This window comes from Anser anser, assembly GCF_964211835.1.
Source record: "Anser anser genome assembly, chromosome: 5".
Taxonomy (NCBI): Eukaryota; Metazoa; Chordata; class Aves; order Anseriformes; family Anatidae; genus Anser; species Anser anser.
Genome location: NC_139725.1, coordinates 43849056 through 43867445, shown reverse-complemented (window position 1 = coordinate 43867445; position 18390 = coordinate 43849056). Strand labels below are relative to the sequence as shown.

The 18390-nt window shown below is 47.2% G+C and overlaps 1 protein-coding gene across 3 annotated transcripts; it reads left to right on the top strand.

Moving 5' to 3' along the window:
- Window positions 1-965: 965 nt before the first annotated feature.
- Window positions 966-9291, top strand: ZDHHC22 (zDHHC palmitoyltransferase 22). 3 transcript variants are annotated; one of them, XM_083837606.1, is made up of 3 exons: window positions 966-1467; window positions 2919-3101; window positions 7337-9291. In XM_083837606.1, the coding sequence occupies exons 1-3, from the start codon at window positions 1134-1136 to the stop codon at window positions 7600-7602; spliced, it is 783 nt and encodes a 260-aa protein (XP_083693732.1). In that variant the 5' UTR covers window positions 966-1133; the 3' UTR covers window positions 7603-9291. The 3 variants fall into 3 exon arrangements, with proteins under 3 accessions (XP_083693732.1, XP_083693731.1, XP_083693730.1); XM_083837605.1 differs by lacking the exon at window positions 966-1467 and having other exon boundaries at window positions 2240-3101; window positions 7337-7464; window positions 8715-9291; XM_083837604.1 differs by lacking the exon at window positions 966-1467 and having other exon boundaries at window positions 2247-3101.
- Window positions 9292-18390: the final 9099 nt, after the last annotated feature.

The following is an 18390-nucleotide window of genomic DNA, read 5'->3' as shown; positions in this document are numbered from 1 at the left end:
CTCCTCTCCTCTCCTCTCCTCTCCTCTCCTCTCCTCTCCTCTCCTCTCCTCTCCTCTCCTCTCCTCTCCTCTCCTCTCCTCTCCTCTCCTCTCCTCTCCTCTCCTCTCCTCTCCTCTCCTCTCCTCTCCTCTCCTCTTCCCTTCTCTTCACCACCCCTTCCTTCCTTCCTTCCTTCCTTCCTTCCTTCCTTCCTTCCTTCCTTCCTTCCTTCCTTCCTTCCTTCCTTCCTTCCTTCCTTCCTTCCTTCCTTCCTTCCTTCCTTCCTTCCTTCCTTCCTTCCTTCCTTCCTTTCCTTCCTTCCTTTCCTTCCTTTCCTTCCTTTCCTTCCTTTCTTTCCTTCCTTCTTCCCCCCACTCCCTTTGGCTGCAGCTTATTATGCTCCCTATACAGGAAAGATTAATTGCTTTCATGAGATGCCGTCCCTTCAGTCTAAGAGCTTTTCATTACATGAAAAGATTTCCATGGTGGTTTTATTATTATTATTTTTTATTATTTTGATGTAAGCTGTTAAAATATGGAGAAAACACTGCCTAATTATTGAAAGATAAAATCCTGGCTGGGTCACGTATCTTAATTGCAAGGCTCACTCTACTTTAAATTGATGAGCTGAGGGAATATTGGAGGATTTTTATTCTCAGTAGTCGTGACAGGAGAATGAGGGAGGTGGGAGTGAGAGCTAGATCAGTTCGGAGCAGCTTTACCTCCAGTTCTGCCGAAGGTGTCTCTTAGTTGTTCGTCACTGCAGATCCAGTGCCTACGGGCTTGGTTTGCACTTGCTTTTCTTATTGCCACTGTTTTTCTCAGAAACGTTGAATCATGAAAGTTACCTGGTGGAAAAAATATTTCTGATAAAGGACCCTTGAACTTGGTTGCTGTCACTGACCTGGTGCTGTTCCACATGCAAGAGACAAACGCAGCCTCCCTCTCCTGCAGGTCTCTCTCCTTAGACAACGCAACATGAAACACATTTTAATTTTGCTCTCTATACTCAGGCAAAGGGGGAGTCTCTCCTGGAGAAGCAGACCGTTACCGGGTGTGCTGGGAGGTTGGCCAGTAAGCCTAGGGCCTACGATTAGTCTAAAGCCACCTTCTTCTGACTTTTGACCAGCGCAGAGTGTGCCTGTCTCCAGAAATGTTGTCTGCAGCCCCGCTGCCCTCTTCGCTCCCCTTCCCCTTTCCTCTTCTGAGCAGGGAGACGGGGATGCCTTCCCCCGGAGCTGTGAGGGCGCAGCACGCAGCTGTGCGGGAGAGCGAGGGGCTGCGTGGGGGGGCACAGGGGGCCGAGGGCATGCGGCTGCCAGAGGGAAATACGCGTCTGCGCTGCTGCCCCCGGCACGCCGCGCTGCCCGGCCACCCAAAGCCTTGCCTGGCAGCCGCCCGCTCTGTGCGGGGGGGTCCCGCAAACCCAGGCAGGCCTCGGACCCGCGGGGACACCCCCCCGCCCCCCCAATTTCCCCTTGCCTCAGGTGCTGGCTCCAGCCGGGGCGTCCGGGGGGGCATCGGGGGAGGGAGCCCGGAGCCGGTGGGGCTGGACGGGGGGCGGCGGGGACACGGGGGGGACACGGAGGGGACACGGAGAGGGGACGAGGGGCAGGGGCGGCTGCCGCGGGGGGCTCGGCGTGGCCGGGGGCGGGGGCGGCGGCTCCGCGGGTGCCAGACAGCCTCGCCGGGGACAAGGGGACCGCAAGGTGGCGGCGTGCGGCGGGTGCCAGCCCCCCCCCGGGCCGCCGGGGCTCTGCAGACCCCTGGGGCTGCCGGCGGGGGGGTGCCGGGGGTGCCGGGCTGGCTCCGCGCTGCCCCCGGTCCCCCGGCCTTTCCTGGCTCCGCGGGGTGCCGGCTGAGCCCCGGGGGCCCGGGGGAGCGATGGGGGAGCCCCGGGGAGCCCGGGCGGCCGCCGGAGATGCTCCGTGCCCGGCCGGAGCCGCGGCTGCGGCTGCGGGGCCGCCCCGGCTCGGTAGCCCGGCGCCGCAGGTTGCATCCGGGCGGCACTTGCCCAGCTGCTCGGTGCGTTTTCTAATTTCGTGCAGAGCAAGGCAGCGGGCAGAGAGGTAATCTGTAGATCCGTGGCTTTAAAGGATAAATTAGAGCATCGGATTTGATCCGTATTGCAGTGGATTAGAGCAACCTCTCCCCCCTCCCCTTCTCCTCCCCCCCCCCCCTCCCGGCTCACTCCCCCCTCCTCCAGCACCACCTTTTTTCCTTTCATGCAATACCAAAACTGACCCTGCCTGGCAGAGGGACTCTGCTCGGCGAGCAGGCACACGGAGCCGCCGGCTCTGCCCCTCCAGCCCCCGCAGCCCGCCGGGGCCGGGGAGCGGCCGCTGCCCGGGGGCTGCCCGGGGGTGCCCGGGGGCTGCCCGCTTGTCCCGGGGCCGCCGGGGCCGCGGGGAGGCGGCGAGGGAGAGCTGCCCCCCCCCGGGGCATTTCCCGGAGCCGAGCGGGGCCGGGGAGCCGGCTGGAAATGGAAGGATGAAGTGTGCGGCCGGAGCGGTGATGTTCGTCCTCTCCTTGCTCTCCCCTGCAGGAACGTAATCCGCAATGCTAGTTCTCAGGTTGCTCAATGTTGTTGCTCCAGCCTACTTCTTGTGCATCTCCCTAGTGACCTTCGTCCTCCAGATCTTTCTCTTCATCCCCAGCATGTTCAGAGACCCTTCCACCACCCCACTTTTCTCTCCTGCTCTGCTGCATGGGGCCCTCTTCCTCTTCCTCTCAGCTAATGCCCTGGGCAACTACGTCCTCGTGATCCAGAGCTCCCCCGAGGACTCGGGCAAGGGCTTAAACTTGGGCGAAGGAGCCGAAGTGGTGGCGGACTGGCTGGATGGAAGCAGGTCCCCTGGCTCAGCCCTGCCCAGCACTCACTTCTGTAGACTGTGTGCCAGAGTCACCCAGAGGCATGACCACCACTGTTTCTTCACAGGGAACTGCATCGGGAGCAGGAACATGCGGAACTTCATCATGTTCTGCCTCTACACCTCCCTGGCTTGCCTCGACTCCCTGGTGGCAGGCATGGCTTACATTTCTGCGGCACTCTCCATGTCCTTCGCAAGCCCGCTGGCCTTCCTCACCCTCCTGCCTCACTCCATCAGCCAGTTCTTCTCAGGTAAGGAGTCCTCCCTCGGAGATGGGAGCAGGGCCCCGGGGCGGGGGACGTGCTCTTTCCCTGGTGTCTGCGTGTGGGGCTGGTAGAGGGGGGAATGGGCACGTGGGAGAACTGCCTGTGTTCATCAAACCCCTCTTTGGTGGCAAGGGACACTTTGCACAGGACCGTGCTTTGAAATAGAGGCTGGGACCCACTCCAGGGTACAGCTGCAGCCCGTTTGTAGTGTGTTAGACACTGGAAAACACCCCATAACCAGCTGGCCGGTGATGGAATAGGGCTGTCTGTTGTCCAGGGAGTGTTGCATTGAGACAGAGGAGGGAGATTTCAGTCACTGCACACACTATAGGCGAGGGGAACCTTCTGCCTGTCTTACGGGCAGGGGTGGCGGGTCTGTGGGTTTTCATAGCCTGCAAGTCTGCAGATTCCCCATATCCCAGCAGAGATATTCCCATCCAGGTCCACAACCCCACTCCATTCACCATCACCCATCTCCTGTCTCCCTTCAGCACGAACTTACTGAGACCTTGCCGTCCTTCCAGCACGGAGAATTTGGGTTCAGGCGACAAAGACCAAGTGGGGAGTTTATAAACGTGATGTGATCAGCCAAATCTTTCTTGACCTTAGACTGGGACACAGCTCCACAGAGAACCAGGAGAAATTCTCTGTGCCTGTTCTCTGGAAGAGCTCCGCAGCCAAAGCAAAACTCTCTTTCTTCCTTTCACCATCCCTTACCCTCCTTCTGCTTCTCCTGATTTCCCCTCTCTTCCTGTCCTCCTGTGAATTTCCCCAAACCTTCCCCTTCCTCCTCCTGATTTTACTCCCATAACTCTTCCCCTGCTCTCCCAGCCTCATCTCTCCACCTTTCAACATGCCCCCAAACTCTACAACCTCCTCCCTTTCTCTGTCCAAACCTAAGAACCAGATAAAACCTGAGCTGGGAGAAGTGACTCTGCAGACAGCCTAGACTGTTATTCTGCCCTGAAAGTGACAGCAGAAAAATGTCATTTTCCCCCACATGCAGCTCATGCCTAGCACACTCAGATCGGCTTTCGTTAGCCTAAAATAGGTACTCCATACATTTTAGCTTTACAGATTCAGCCGAGCTCAGTAAGAAGGGCCCGGAGTCTGTTTTGGCTCGTGCACCACCACCAGAAGTGTTGATTATGAATCTGAGTGTGGGATCTCCATTGCTGGTGGTACAAGAGCCAGAGAAGCCCCAGCTTGCTTTTTGGATTCCAGGCTAGGTTTGCAGGGTTGCTGTCTGAAAACAAACAAATATCTCTCTACTTGGCAAATGAGCAGATTTGTCATGGTAATCACCGAGAGACAATAAACATGAAATCCTGCCATGACATTTTTATGGAGTCATTTTTCCAAGTAGAAGAATTTTTGTGAATAATGTTATCTTCGGTAACATTAAAAACACTGGGCATGATTTTCCCCAGTGCCTAAGCTCTGCTCGGCACACCAGCCTGGAAGGGGGAGCAGGGATGTGGGAGGAGATTATCAAGGAATTAGTTCTCCCTCTCTGATTTTCTGGGCTCATCAGCACCGAGCTGGGTCCTGGCGTGTGTCTGAAGAGCCATTGAAGTGCCCCAGCTCTGGTGTCAGCAATTGCAGTGCCAACAACAGCACGTTGGCAGTGTTTGAGTGGGACACGACAGGGCAGGGAGCTTGGATGCCCTCAAGAGGCACCAGCACCCAGCTCCCACCCAATTTCTACTTTAGCCAGGGTGACAGCATGCAGCAATATGCATGCAAGTGGTGTCTTGGCTGCTGGGGAGGAAGGGCCCTCTGGGCTCCCCCCAGCACATTCAACGTCCAGCTCAGGAAAGAGAAACAGCCTGGGAGGACTGTCCACGTAGTCTTTCTCTTATGCAGCTAACATAACTTATGGGTTGTGGTAGGATCCAAAGAGAGCATTGCTATAACAGAGAAAAAACTTTACCTTTCCTCTTCTCCAGCGTGCCCTTGACACTGGGGGAGGAGTGAAAGAGGACAAAAGGTGAGTCTGCTGGTCTTATGTCAACTGAGTGATTCCTGCTTCCATGCTGGGAAAATTTTCAGTTGGCTTGTTCTGCCCAGACTGTGCTCAGGCATGAAATTCAGAGTCTGACCCAGAGTCTATAATTTCAGCTTGTGATTCAGCTTTTCTGGCAAAGATAATGTATGGCAATAAGCTCGAGATCACTTCGGGTCAGTTAGAGCAAAAGTGAATCCAAGACTAAAATGCACCGTGCTGAGGAGGGACAAATGGAGAGTGCTTTTGTAAATACAGGTCAGATTGGATCCACAAAGAAATGACAGAAAATGCTTTCTGTGCGTAACCTGAAAATCAGGTTAAAAAATCCACATATCTGGAAAATATGGCTGAGAGATGGTTAATATTCGCAAGGGGAAAACAAGGGTAATTACTTACTAGATGTTGAATTTCAGCAGCTCATAGAAATAAAGCTTACGGCTGTCTTCCAAAGGCTCTAAAGAAAATAGCTGTCTCTCTCTACATCCCATCTGAATGTCAGCTGCAGAAGGGAACACATGCCTGTCACGCTCAGGTCCATCAAAAGAAGGGCAGAGAAACCCAAATTTGGCTCTGGACTTCCCATCTGATGCCCTAAGTTATTCCGACAGAATTGGTCTGAGGATTTGTCATCATCCTAGGGGGGTTGTTCTCCCCGTGCTGTATTGCACACGAAGCCCACTGAGCTGAATGGAATCTAATGAGAAGGGAAAGATGACTCTGCATTTAGAATGAAAATTGAATGACTCCGGTGCCTTTTTCAAGTGAGAACAGTCTCTGACAGCTCGAGGCCCTAGTCAGTGTCCTTACGAATCATCCTCAGAGGGGCCTGCTGGCTGAGCCCAAAGCTTGAGTGCCCATCACGGGTCAGCCCCAGCCGCTCGCTGCCCACACTGCCAGCTGGAGAGGCTGGGATTCACGGACCACAAAGCCAGGTGACACCGCCTACCATGGCCTTCTGTATAAGAGAAGCAAGAGGTGCCTATCCAGCTCCCCGTTATTGAATTTAAAACCTGAAGCAGCCGTGCACACCTACTCTGGCACGCAGTCCCTGCTCCGGCAGCACGTCTCTCCTGGGAACTCAGGTGGACTCACGCCGGCGTGGGGCGACCAGAGCTCACACCAGCCCTGTGCTCCGCCAGAGGGAAGGGAGCACGCAGCAGCTTTTTCATTTTTAACCTCACGGAAACCAGAGAGATAATACCGGCTATTTGTACACGTAGTGACACATATTTCATTTTCTTTGTGTGCCTGTGTGCAAATATGGGTGTTTAATAATATATCAATATACACAAGATATGTGTGTACTCAGTCATATGCACACAGAGAGAATATTATTTCAATGGGTTTAGATCTGCCTACACACCAAAAGGTCACTCGGTGATAACTGCTATTATACTTATTTTCCAGAAGGAGCTCTAAAATCATTGCCGAGGAAAGGGCCCACAGAATATTTTTATATAAATACATTTAGCATAAACATACACAACAAAAACTGTTGAATTAAGAGTTTTAGATCTACAAAATATTTGGAGCATTCTGGCAGCAGCTTTAAAAAAGGAATTTGGATTGCATTTTGAAGTTTTCTGTTTCAGTTTCTTGTGTTCATATGCAAACTGCATTTGCACGATGGTAGGAAAGTCATTACTGATTTTTTTTATCATCTTATGTATTATGTATATATCTTATATATAGAATAGGTAGGTAGATAGATAGATTATACGTAGGTATAGTGATGAACTCCAAGTCATTCTGTCTGGTATTAACGCACACAGTAAGGCTTCTGGAAGCATCTACATGCTGTCAGACCCACATCTCCTTTCAAAAGGAATCTAGGCTGTCCAGATTCCCTCTGATCAGCAGGCAGACCCCTAAATAATTTAAACATTCTTCAAAATAGAGCTGAATTCTTATAAATACATTCACTTCTGGCCGAGTTTGCCCTTGCAATCCAGATCCTCACGTTAAGAGCAAAGGGAGAAGTCTACAGAGACCGTCACCATGTTAGTACCTCCCCGGTGGGGTTCATTGAGTAATGGCACTACAAAGAAAACAATTTTGTGTAGTTAGAGTAACCACCCTGCATTTTTCCTAACTCGCCACTGGTACGGCTGCTAAATAGGGCCAGCCAGCTTGTCGGGGCTGCATGTGACGCTGACACGTGAGGGGTGCCTAAAAGCTTTCTTTGACTCTCTCCCTGCCTCTTGGTCCGCAGGAGCTCTCCTCAGCTCTGAGATGTTTGTCATCCTCATGCTCTACCTCTGGCTCGGGATCGGACTGGCCTGCGCCGGCTTCTGCTGCCACCAGATGCTGCTGATCTTACGCGGGCAGACGCGGTACCAGGTGCGGAAGGGGATGGTGGTGAGAGCCCGGCCCTGGAGGGAGAACCTGCGGGAGGTCTTTGGCAAGAGGTGGCTGCTAGGACTTCTCATCCCTGTGCTGAATGTGGGAAGCGACTACCGTAGGCAGAAAGGGAAATAACCTTGCACGCGCGCACCCCATGCAGGCAACACCTCCCCTGCTCTCCCCCTGCCTGCGGGATCGCCGAGGAGCTGGGCCACTCCATCCCTTGGCGCCGTGGCCTCCGTGGGAGGAAGGGGCTGGCAATCGGGCAGAATCAGCTCAGCGTAGTAACACGGAGATCACAAACCACGTAGATGAAGAGATACCGCAGCTTAGTAGCCCCATCACTGCACCTGCGAACGCGGCAACAGGCTTTGAACTAGCAGAGAAACCGGCCAGGCCCCCCCGCGGCGCCCCAGCCCCCTCAGCCGCCCCGCGTGCTCCCTGACAGGCCGCACGGGAGCTTTCAGAGGGCCTGGGCTGTTGTGGTAGCTGCACAAACAGCCTCTGCTCCTCGGGACGGGCTTGCAGGGTGCCTTTGGCTCTGCCAAACTTGAGGTAACTTCCCAGCACTGAGAAGCCTTTACTGACAGAGCTGCGGTGCAATTGAGCCACCGTAGGAGCAGGCGAGGCACCTGGCTATGGTGGCATGCAAACCTTCTCTCCACAGGCTGGGAAAGCAGGAGGAAAACAGAGAGAAATCTGCTCCCTGCGCAGCCCGTGCCAGGACTGCAGCTCTGCTGCCTACTGTCAGCAGTCCTGTGCCCGGGGACACGGCCCAGGCCAGGCTGCCCTCCTGGCAGGGAGCAGCGAGCAGATAAATCAGCCTCCAGCAACAAGGTGCAGGGAGAGGAAACCAAGGTGAATAGAAAGGCGATGTCTGAGAAGCCGTATCATCAGGCTCTGTGAGTGAGGGAGAGAGGGAACCACACGCCTGGTGAGGTGCCGAGGTGCCAGGAGCCCTCCAGATGCGCCCAAGCCCCCTGAACCATTAGTGCTGTGAGGAGCTCAACATCCCAGAGGACAGGGAGGTTTTCCAGCTGATCAGCACGCTTCACCTTGCACTAAAACCAAAAAAAAAAAAAAATTTACCTCAGATATCCCTGCCACACCGTATTTACTGGCTCTCCAGGGCAATTCTGTCTCGCATTGCTGAAGAGGGGTAAATTCATCCATGTTATAACTCCATTAAGGAGGTTAATGGAATTACTACAGGGATTAATCAGCCTAATGTGTCAGTTGTTTTCCAGCTGCAGCAACAGCCCCTGAGATCAGTGCTGAGATCCTATGCTAATAGGTGCCTTAAGAAAGGATGCCATGACTTCTCGACCAGGATCGTAGTGCTGGACTGACTGCCCAGCATCTGCAACAAGAAGCCACTGTTTTGGCAAAACTCATCAGTTTATGTGGGCTGGGTAGGAATCCATTGCTTCTCTTTAATAAGCTGGGGAGTATGCTGATAAGCCGTGAAAAATGTGTTTTCCTTCCTCCAAAATGCTCTTAGTGCATCCCAGATAGAGGAGCGCACCTGCTCGTGTTCTTGCATTTCTCACGAGCCACAGCAGAGGCACGCAGTCCTATAGGCTTTGTAACCGTCCTTCACCGCTTCGCACTCGTATACACGTCCGGATCAATAACAAAGTCTGTTGTGATGAGCAGAATAACAATGAAAATATACTGAAAAAAACAAACCCTAGCTGAATAATTAAAACTTGTAGTATATAAGCCCTTCCGCACTGTGTGTTCGCATGAATGCACTGTTGTTTCCATGTGTAATATGCTGTATTTTCACTAACAGTGAACAATAAAAAGCGTTTTGACTTTTTATGTTAGCTGTATCGTGCTTTTTAACAGTTCATTAGATGTCTTTGTACATGGCAGTAGCTACGTTTGTCACCACATACACAAACGCTTTGAAGGAAAAAAGTCAGGATTTTCTTATTGGTTTGCCAATAATACATCATATGATTTTAGACAAGTCCTTTCATCCTTTCCACTTTAATGTAATGACCCAATCTAAAAATGCATCTAATGAGCAACTTGGACAAGCATTCTAATTGCTATTTATAAATTACACTACAAACCTCAATGGAAAGCTACAGGAAAATTAAGGTATTATTGTTGCCCACAAACAGCATCTCAAAGTAAATTATTTCTTATTGGTAAGGTGGCATCAAGGTGAGCAGACAGTCACCTTGTCGCTGGAAGCTGAGCCAGCATTTGGTGCCATGGGCATCTCGCCTTGGACAGCCTCCAGGATTATTCTCGTTCCCCAGACTGGTTGATGCAACTTCTTTTTCAGATATTTCTAAAGGCAACAGGCTCCCAAGATTTCAGCCAGCAGCTTCCTCACATCAGCAGAAATTACGTTTTGACATCCTTGCCCTCTGCTGTTGGCACTTGATTGATGCTGCCGTTTGGGCAGCTTGTGACACTTGGAGCTGCTGCCTCGGGGGGTGAGCTATTTGGGGGCTGCACGCTGGGAGGACATGGCCAGCTCATGTTTTTGGTGGGACAGCTGCAAGGACAGCCCCCATGTAGGCAACAGTGTTAGCTGTCCATGAAGCCTGCTGCCTCTTCACACCAGTGCTGGGTTAGAGCTGTCTGCCCTCACTGCAAAGTCTCGCTCCTTGCTGAAGCCCAGAGGGATCCCAATTTGAGCAGCCACAGCACGGTTCTCCGAAATTATTCTTCACTCAATTATGCTTCCCCAGGAATATTCAGACACCTGTGCTCCTGACTGCAAATCACTGTGTCGCCATTTCGTGCAGCTGAACACTTCCTCTGCAGCAAGCAGCTGGATTTCAGCAGCAGCGGTGGGGCTTCCCGATGTATGCAACCTTTACAGTTATGATCCTTTGGGATGAAAAGAGCTATAAAAATGTAACATTATGGTGACCCTGCATATTGGCTTATTTCTCTGTTCATTCCCAGCTGTGTGCACTTCCCTGTTTGGGGGCAGAGCAGTAGTTCTGCAGGAACAGCTGAAAGAAAGCAGCTCTTTATCTATCCAGCTGCCCTGACATCCCTTCCCACTCATACCTGTGCATTCTCTTGTAGAAATCCTTGGGAAGAAAATGTAACAGCTCAACAGCTCCGAACAGAGCCTTTGCTCTTAGCTATGAATTAGTAAATGAAGGCTTAGCTTGATGGCAACATTGCAAATTCTTGGCTAAATATGCTTGATGGCTCTAAAGTTTTGTAAGGGTAAAAAATAAGTTTCCCATTTTCTGTGCTTAGAGACCCATTACTTATCATTTGCATTTTATTAAATAGCAGCTGCAATAGCAAAAATATTTCAGAACACGATTTCTTGTGACAATGTCCAAATACTTCTAACATTTTTTAAAATAAAACATTCTGTGCTTTTCTGGGCTTTGGAAAATCAGAAGAACATCAGTTCTTCTCTGATAATGCTAGTTGTTGAAGGAAAAGCTCCTGTTGCCTAAGTCCTTGCCACAGAAACTTATGCTGAAAGGCTTGTCTATTTTAAATGTGGCTATCTGAAAAAAGAAGTGCCACTTCCAAGGCCTCAGAATCCTTTGCAATGACAATGTAAAGCAAACTGAGGAATGAAAATGTGAAGTAAACCAGTAGAAGGCTGTTCTTACATATAGCGAGAATCTCATACAAAATAAGAAGTAGGCAGTGCTCCTTTTCATACTACAGTATTGGACAGTCCTCAAGGCCTGCATGCAAAAAGGCTTCATTGGATATATTCAGAGAGTACAGAGTTAAAATATGAAGAGTCCCAAGTAATAAGGCACAGGGAAGATATGAGAAAAGGTGGTGTGAAACAGCATTTATCATCTTTAAGAAATGGCTAACTCAAGGGAGATGATCACAGTCTAAAAATACTTGCAAGGAGACAGAATAAATGAATGAAGAGACTCATTAGCTGTAAGAAGATAGCTGGAGGAGGACGGACAGTCCTGGAGTGAGGGAAAGAAAAGCCAAGGTCAGAGATTAGGGCAGCTATCTTTGTAACAGTCAGTGGAGAGCAATCAGAGAAAGTGGCCCCAGTGAGAGCAGAAGTGATTTTATTTTGGTAGGGAAGATGCACTGACGTCCAGGAGGTGGTAGGAGGTATGGCAACACAATTCATCTTCGTTGATTGTTGACTGAAAGGACGCAGAGAAAGCCCAGCCTGAGAAATCTCATTTTTAATCACTTTTATGAAATGAACAAACAAGCAAACAAAAAACAACAACAAAACAAAACTCAAAGCCCTAGCAGAGCTGAAAGAGCTTTTTTCAGTTGAATGACAAATGATGCTACAAGCATGTGCCCAATGGGTAGAAGTCATAAGTAGCAAGGGAAGAATCTATATACTAGCAGTTTTCTTCAAGTTATTTAGAGACTGGTTGGAGTAGAGCAATGACCTACTTGTTCAATATAAATAAAGGGAGAAGAAAACACAAAGCATATATGGAATCTCTGTGCCCTTCTAGATACTTAAATTGATTGGATCACAATGTCAAGCAACATACTCACAAACAGCAAGATGTTCTCTAACCTCTGTGTGTCCAAGTGTGGGTTCTCTGCTTTTCCAGTTCTTTTCCAGAGGGCCAGGGGAATAAAGAGCCCTTGAAGCTTACACCAAAAGTCAGCAAATACGGACCAGTGAGTGCTTCTGACCTCTTACGGAATTGTCCAGCCAGCTTCCTCATCTTCACTACACAATGCAGGGGTTGGATTTGGGTGCTGTAGGGGTTTAACCCATCACCATGCAGCCATTCGCTCACCCCATAATGGGATAGGGGAGAGAATCAGGGGAGAAAAAAAAAAGGGTAAAAAGTCAAGGGAAAACAATGATAAAAGAATGTCCAAAGCAAGTGATTCACAATGCAATTGCTCACCACATGCTGACCAATGCCCAGCCAAACCCCAATCAGCAACACACACAACAATCCCACCGCCAACCTGCCCCCCACACCTTCATTGTTCAGCGTGACTCCTTATGGTGTAGGACATCCCTGTGGCCAGTCTGAGTCTCCTGTCCTGTTTGTGTCCCCTCCACTTCCTTGTGCACCCCCAGCCTCCCCGCTGGCAGGGTGGTATGAAAAGACAAAAAGCCCTTGGCTCTGTGTGAGCACTGCTCTGCAAGAACTAAAACATCGGCGTGTTATCAGCATTATTCTCATCCTAAATCCAACACACAGCACCATGCCAGCTACTAGGAAGAAAATTAACTCAAGCCTAGCCAAAACCAGGACAGGTGCCCTTTGGGATCTAACTGGCAAGCAACACTGGCACTTGTGCAGGCCGGTCCCGTGTCCTTTAAGACTTTCGGAGTCAGCATCTTGTAGTCTCCCCACACATTTATAAATAAAAAATACAAGCTCTCAAGTACCAGTGTCAAGCACTTTGCACAGGGCCTCATTTAACATGTTGGCAGGCACCTTAATAGTAGTTCCAGAACCGATATAAATTAAAACCACAAGGAGCACACTGCATCAGTTTACTTTAAAGGTGGCAAAGGGGTGGATGGCACTAGTCAGCTCTGCATGTACAAGAAAAGACTCACCTTCTGATCAACAAGGATGGGAAAGTTTCGTTTGTCTGCTACTGATTTTCTTGACACTGCTGTTAATCTATCTTGATCTTGAACAGTTATCAACCTGAATTTCCCATGATTGGTGTATATTCACAGGCTATTGGGAATGCATAGCCTCTGATATGTTTTTCAGCTGTTTTGCTCAGTCTCTCTCTGCCACCAGTCATTCACAGATTCAGGTTATTATCATGCCTGACTGAAAGGTTTCCATTAGATGTCAGGTCAGTCTTTCAGCTGCTGATGTTAGATAAGTGGTGAAGACTTGAACCTACCTATTATCAGATTGCTGAAAATGCAATCGATTGATTCGCCATCATGGTACCATTAAAAATCTTATATCTGTAATGGGGTTAACACAGTGGACCCCAAATGAGCATCCTGTGAGTTAATCAAATGCTGAATGCAGCCCTGCGATGGAGGCTGTTATCGAGGAATGATGTTATTTGTCATCCAGAACTGCTGGAGACCACAGAGGAGCCTTAGGATCAGTGACAGAAAAACAAGGGACAAATCCAGCATCATCAGCCAGGACTCCTAATGGTTTATGATTGCTGTGTGGAAACTGTTGGCCAGTACCACATGATCAATCTTTGTAGGTCTAAACATGATCTGCCAAACTCAAGCAGGTCCAGAAAGTCCAGACGCTAAGAAAGGTGCTTTGAGAAAAACTTCAAAAGAGCCCTACATAAAGGAGAAATATTTTACTAGCCAAAGACAACTGAGCACTCAATGCTAAGATCAATGTTTTGAGCAATGGAAGTTCCTTCAAGACATGTAAAAACTGTCCCATCCCACCCCACTGACTTTGTCTCAGCTTTTTATTAATCTTCACACAGAGTTTGATATTCAAGGCTGTCACTAGATGTTCCCTAGGCGTAAGGAAATAAAGGGGACTGACAGCAGAAAGCAAAGATGGTAACAAAGTTCTTCTAAGCTACCAGCCATATAGTTCATGGAGGTCTAATATCTCTTGTAAAACCTCTGGAAACAAAGCTCCATTAACTTCTGTATAAAAACAACAAAAAAGCTCATATTTTTAATGCCAGAAGCAGAGGTAAAATTTCAAATCAAATATAAAATCCAGTTCCTAGTTCCCAGAACTGGAGCATATTCCAGGTGCATGAATTCAGCCGAACACCACCTCAGAGCACCCCACTGCTTCAGGTAAGTCACACAATCTGTAGAGGTTTCAGAAATTTGTCAGTGCAAACAATGCAGCTGGCAGGCACAGTCAGCCTGGTCAAGCCAATGTCCTGCAGCAAGAGATGCCATCAGCTCAGAAGTTTCACTCTCTGGGCTGTCAACTGCACGCTGAAAGCCTCTTAGCTCAGGCAAGGATCTTCCATGTATCACAGAAGCTTTCTATCAGATCCAGGTTTGGCACAGAAGAACTTCTGTAGTCAGTTCGGAGGCAAACGGCTCTCCCCTTGACAATCTCTCTTTGGCTCTGTGTACTGACTACTCGTTTTGAACTAATTTGGTGAAAACTGGTCCAGCATTTCAGAAAACATATGAAGATGATCTTAAACAAAAAAAAAAAAATACAATAAACCATTTCCATGGTGCTCCGATGCAATAAAGACATGGAATATTATATTCAGCTCTGCCTTCACTAGTCAAACCAGATGGTGTTCACAGAAAAGCCATAAATGATTAAGAAGCTGAGAAATGGATTTGCAAGAGGAAAAAATGGGTTATATTTGCCTAGCTTTGGGTAACTATGGCCAAAATGGATGTGAGGAAAATGTGGCAACCATCCATACATACTGGAGGGTTGGAGAAATAGTTCTTGTGGGATAAACAGACACTACCTAGAAATAGAGTTCAACTTAGTAAAAGGAAATGACTTTAACATTTCAGGAAATATTTCCAAACAGCAGTTCTTCCACTGTTAACCTTTAGAAAAAGCTTATGTTGGAGAAGATGGACTCTGTGTCTAGGGAGCTACAGAACTGAACAGGGTTAAAAAAGGCACAATGAGAAGAGAACAACCTGCTGTTGCTGAAAAACAGTAATGAAAAAAGAACAAGAGAAACTCCCACTTTTTACCCAGACAGTAGCTCAAGCTGAAGTCAAGAGGGGCTAGGTACTGATCATAGTCACCTGGGATTCATTTATATTATTATGACCCTTTTCTGTTCTGCATAGCACTTCTTGCCATCTTAGCTGGGTTCAAAATATTTATTAGTACCAGAGTGCTTTACTCAATAGAAGTAACGTGAAATACAAATAGTTGTGTAAATAATTATATATAGGTGGGATGTGTTGAAAGAAGCACAAAACAGGGTTTTGGTCTTTTTGTAAACATGGGATTAGAGCACATGATTCCCATATGGCTTCTGTTTGTAAAAGCTACAACGACTGACAGACAGCAGCGAACTTCACAATTTTATAACCCTAAAGTTGTTATCTGTACAGTGATGATTTTTCTCAGCATTTCATTAGGACTAAAAGAACCCAAACTGCTCGTTTTTAACCTCTCATACTTTACTTTGTTTTGTGCTTCTTTCAACACATCCCAGAACACAAAAGGGTCATAATAATACAAATGAATCCCAGGTGAAAAAAACTGACGAAAACAAACCTATATTTCTATTTCACTTTTGAAATTTTGCAATGAAGCGTTAGGTGAGCTAACTTGCCATAACGCAGCTTTCAGATGATGAGAAACATTGCCAATGAAGAACCTCTGCAAATATCAGAATCCTTAAATACAGCAGCTACATAAATACAAGCAAAGTGAGATGCTGTAATAAATTTAAGGTCACTGTTGAATTCTGACATCAATTTAGGATATTCTTTCTTCTCCTTCTCTACTCTTGCTCCATCTCCTCCTCTAATACAGGGAAATATTTTTCATAAAGCAAGTCACCTGAAAAAGATTTATGTGGAAGAACCAGGAGACCATCACGGTGTCTGGGAAATAATCAAAGAGGTGAAAGTAGATAATTCGTTATCTGAGCTATTATTATTTGTGAGGCTGCTAGAATGACCTTTTATGCTCATTTGATAAAATTTACTCACTGAAACCTCACTGGAAATGTAGCCAATACATAATTTAAATTTACAACAACAACAACTAAATAAAATTAAGGTTTATGCTGAAGTCAAAGCATTAAGAGGCTCCACACATTTTCACTCCCCATAGGAAGTCCCTGAGGCACCAGAACCACTGCTCTGGTGGTCAGAAATCTCCAGTGCTACATCAGAAAAAGCAATCCTTTTGCAGTTAACTTCCCAAATGTTAGGTCTTCTAACAAATGTGAATTTTGGAAGAAACGCTCCATCACTTGGGTAACGTAGTTGCAGAAATAGCAAGACTGTGTCCCTAAAGTTCCCCCAAGGCATACATAACTTCCCCTCATTAATGCATTACTACAAATTACAACACCACCTGAGAGAATTATAAATATTTAAGCTGTCTCAAAAGTCAAATCCTTAAAAAAATAAATCCTATGCCCTGATCTTTTTTACCTTGGACTTTGATAAATCCCAATGCCTCTCCAACAAAATTGTACAAACTATATAAACAGGCGTAAAGAAGCAGGAAAGAAGGTCAGTAGATGAAAAGACAATGAAAATACTCTGTCCTGCCAGTTTCAGAGCACCTCAGTCCAGGAAAAAAGATTTAAGCATATGTTTAGCTTCAAACATAGACATAGTCCTGTAACTACAGCTGAACTACTCGCATCCTTCATTTCAGTCCCTTGTTTCCAAGTTCTGTTGGTTAGGCTGCAGCACTCAATGTCTTCCAGGACTGAGTTTCAACATATTTTTCTGATTTCAAATATCGTAACTTTTTAGATAAGAAAATGTAACATCTGATAAGCCTCCAGGCTTTTGACCCCAGTTTCACATGTTGCATTGCTACAGTTTATTGAACAGGTTTACATGCTGTGGAGGAAAATGACATGCGTGGGCACAAATTAATACACGTGTGGGCAAGAGTTGTCTGCTTACACCACAGAAGTTTTTTTTTTTTTCTGTTTCTGCAACATAGCAAGCTAGCTCTCTCACCATTCCCCTAGCCTTGTCAACCTGGAGATATTTACAAAAATTTTCCTGGGTAGACACAGAATTAGAGATTTCAGTGCCCTGTATTCTTTCCATTCAGTTTCCCAAACCAAAAAGAGCAAGTCTCTATATTCACTTGTTGGAATTGCATTAGGGGGAATTAACCCAGAAACCATATAGTTTAATTAAAAATAAAATGAAACAAATGTAAGTTAGTATAACCATATAGATGTTGATCCTTTAGAAAATTCAGCACCAGAACCATGGCAGTCCACAACCATGACTTGCAATAAATAAAAATATTGCAGTTCTTATATGAGAAGTTTAAAGCAATTTATAATAAGGGGCAAGCATTGGTTTTCTTCATTTTGTGGCTGAGAATATTCAAGTGCCTTGTCCAAGGTAAGACAAGGAACAGAATCTCAGACCATCTCAGTTTAAAAAACAATATATGGTTGGAATTATTTCATGCAGCAGTAGCGATGGCAGTGCCAGCTGCTTTTGAGCTGGGTGTGATTTGCAGGATTAAGCCACAAACCTAAGCCTACAGCGTGCTTCTGGCCAGAGAGAAGAGGAGGGGAGAACAGCAAGCGCTCAGCGATAGCAGCGAGTTCATCCCCACCATCAAAATACATTTCAGCTTATACATTTAGAAAAGCAATCTTTGTGGTTAAAAATACAGAGCTTAGATTGTTAATAAGAAATGTGGAAAACAGTTTTAGGACAGTATGTGTGGACATTTACCTTAAAATCTCTTTTCAGTCACCCTCATAACATTGCTGTTCAGTATTCTTTTCCTTTCTGGTTTTGTTCTTCTTCTTCACTAACAGCTGCCACCTACTTATGGTACAAATTTTGTGGAATTTACTTCATCTTTTTCCACTTTCCTCCCCTCAAACTGCTGAGATTTTAGGCGTCAGCCATATGGCGACCAGTTCCTCACTCAAAGTCCTCTTATTTTATCTTCTACCTGATGCGATTTCTTAGACTATGGAAAAGGAATGGAAAATTACAGTGCATTGAGAGCAGCATTTGATTCAAAACATTTTGTCATGCTAAGAAAATACTGCACACCAATACCGATCACCAAAATGAGATTGAGTGCTGATATTACACATCATAAACATCACATCTACACCAAGATCTTCTTTGAGATAGAGACCAGGGCAAATCTCAAAAAAAAAAACAACCCAAAAGCACACGTTAGACATGTCAGTGCTAATGGTACTGCCTGTTGGCCATTAAGTGCGAACATAATTGCCAATATCAATTTCATGTTGTTATGAGTGCTCAGGTTAAAGCAGCTCTGACTTGCAGCCTGGGTGCCATGGAAATGCACAAGAAGAGTTCAAAAT

Coding starts and splice junctions, on each gene's coding strand:
- ZDHHC22 (XM_083837604.1), top strand. CDS start 2,540: ATGCTAGTTCTCAGGTTGCTCAATGTTGTTGCTCCAGCCTACTTCTTG. Junction 3,102..7,336: donor CATCAGCCAGTTCTTCTCAG/GTAAGGAGTCCT, acceptor CTTGGTCCGCAG/GAGCTCTCCTCAGCTCTGAG.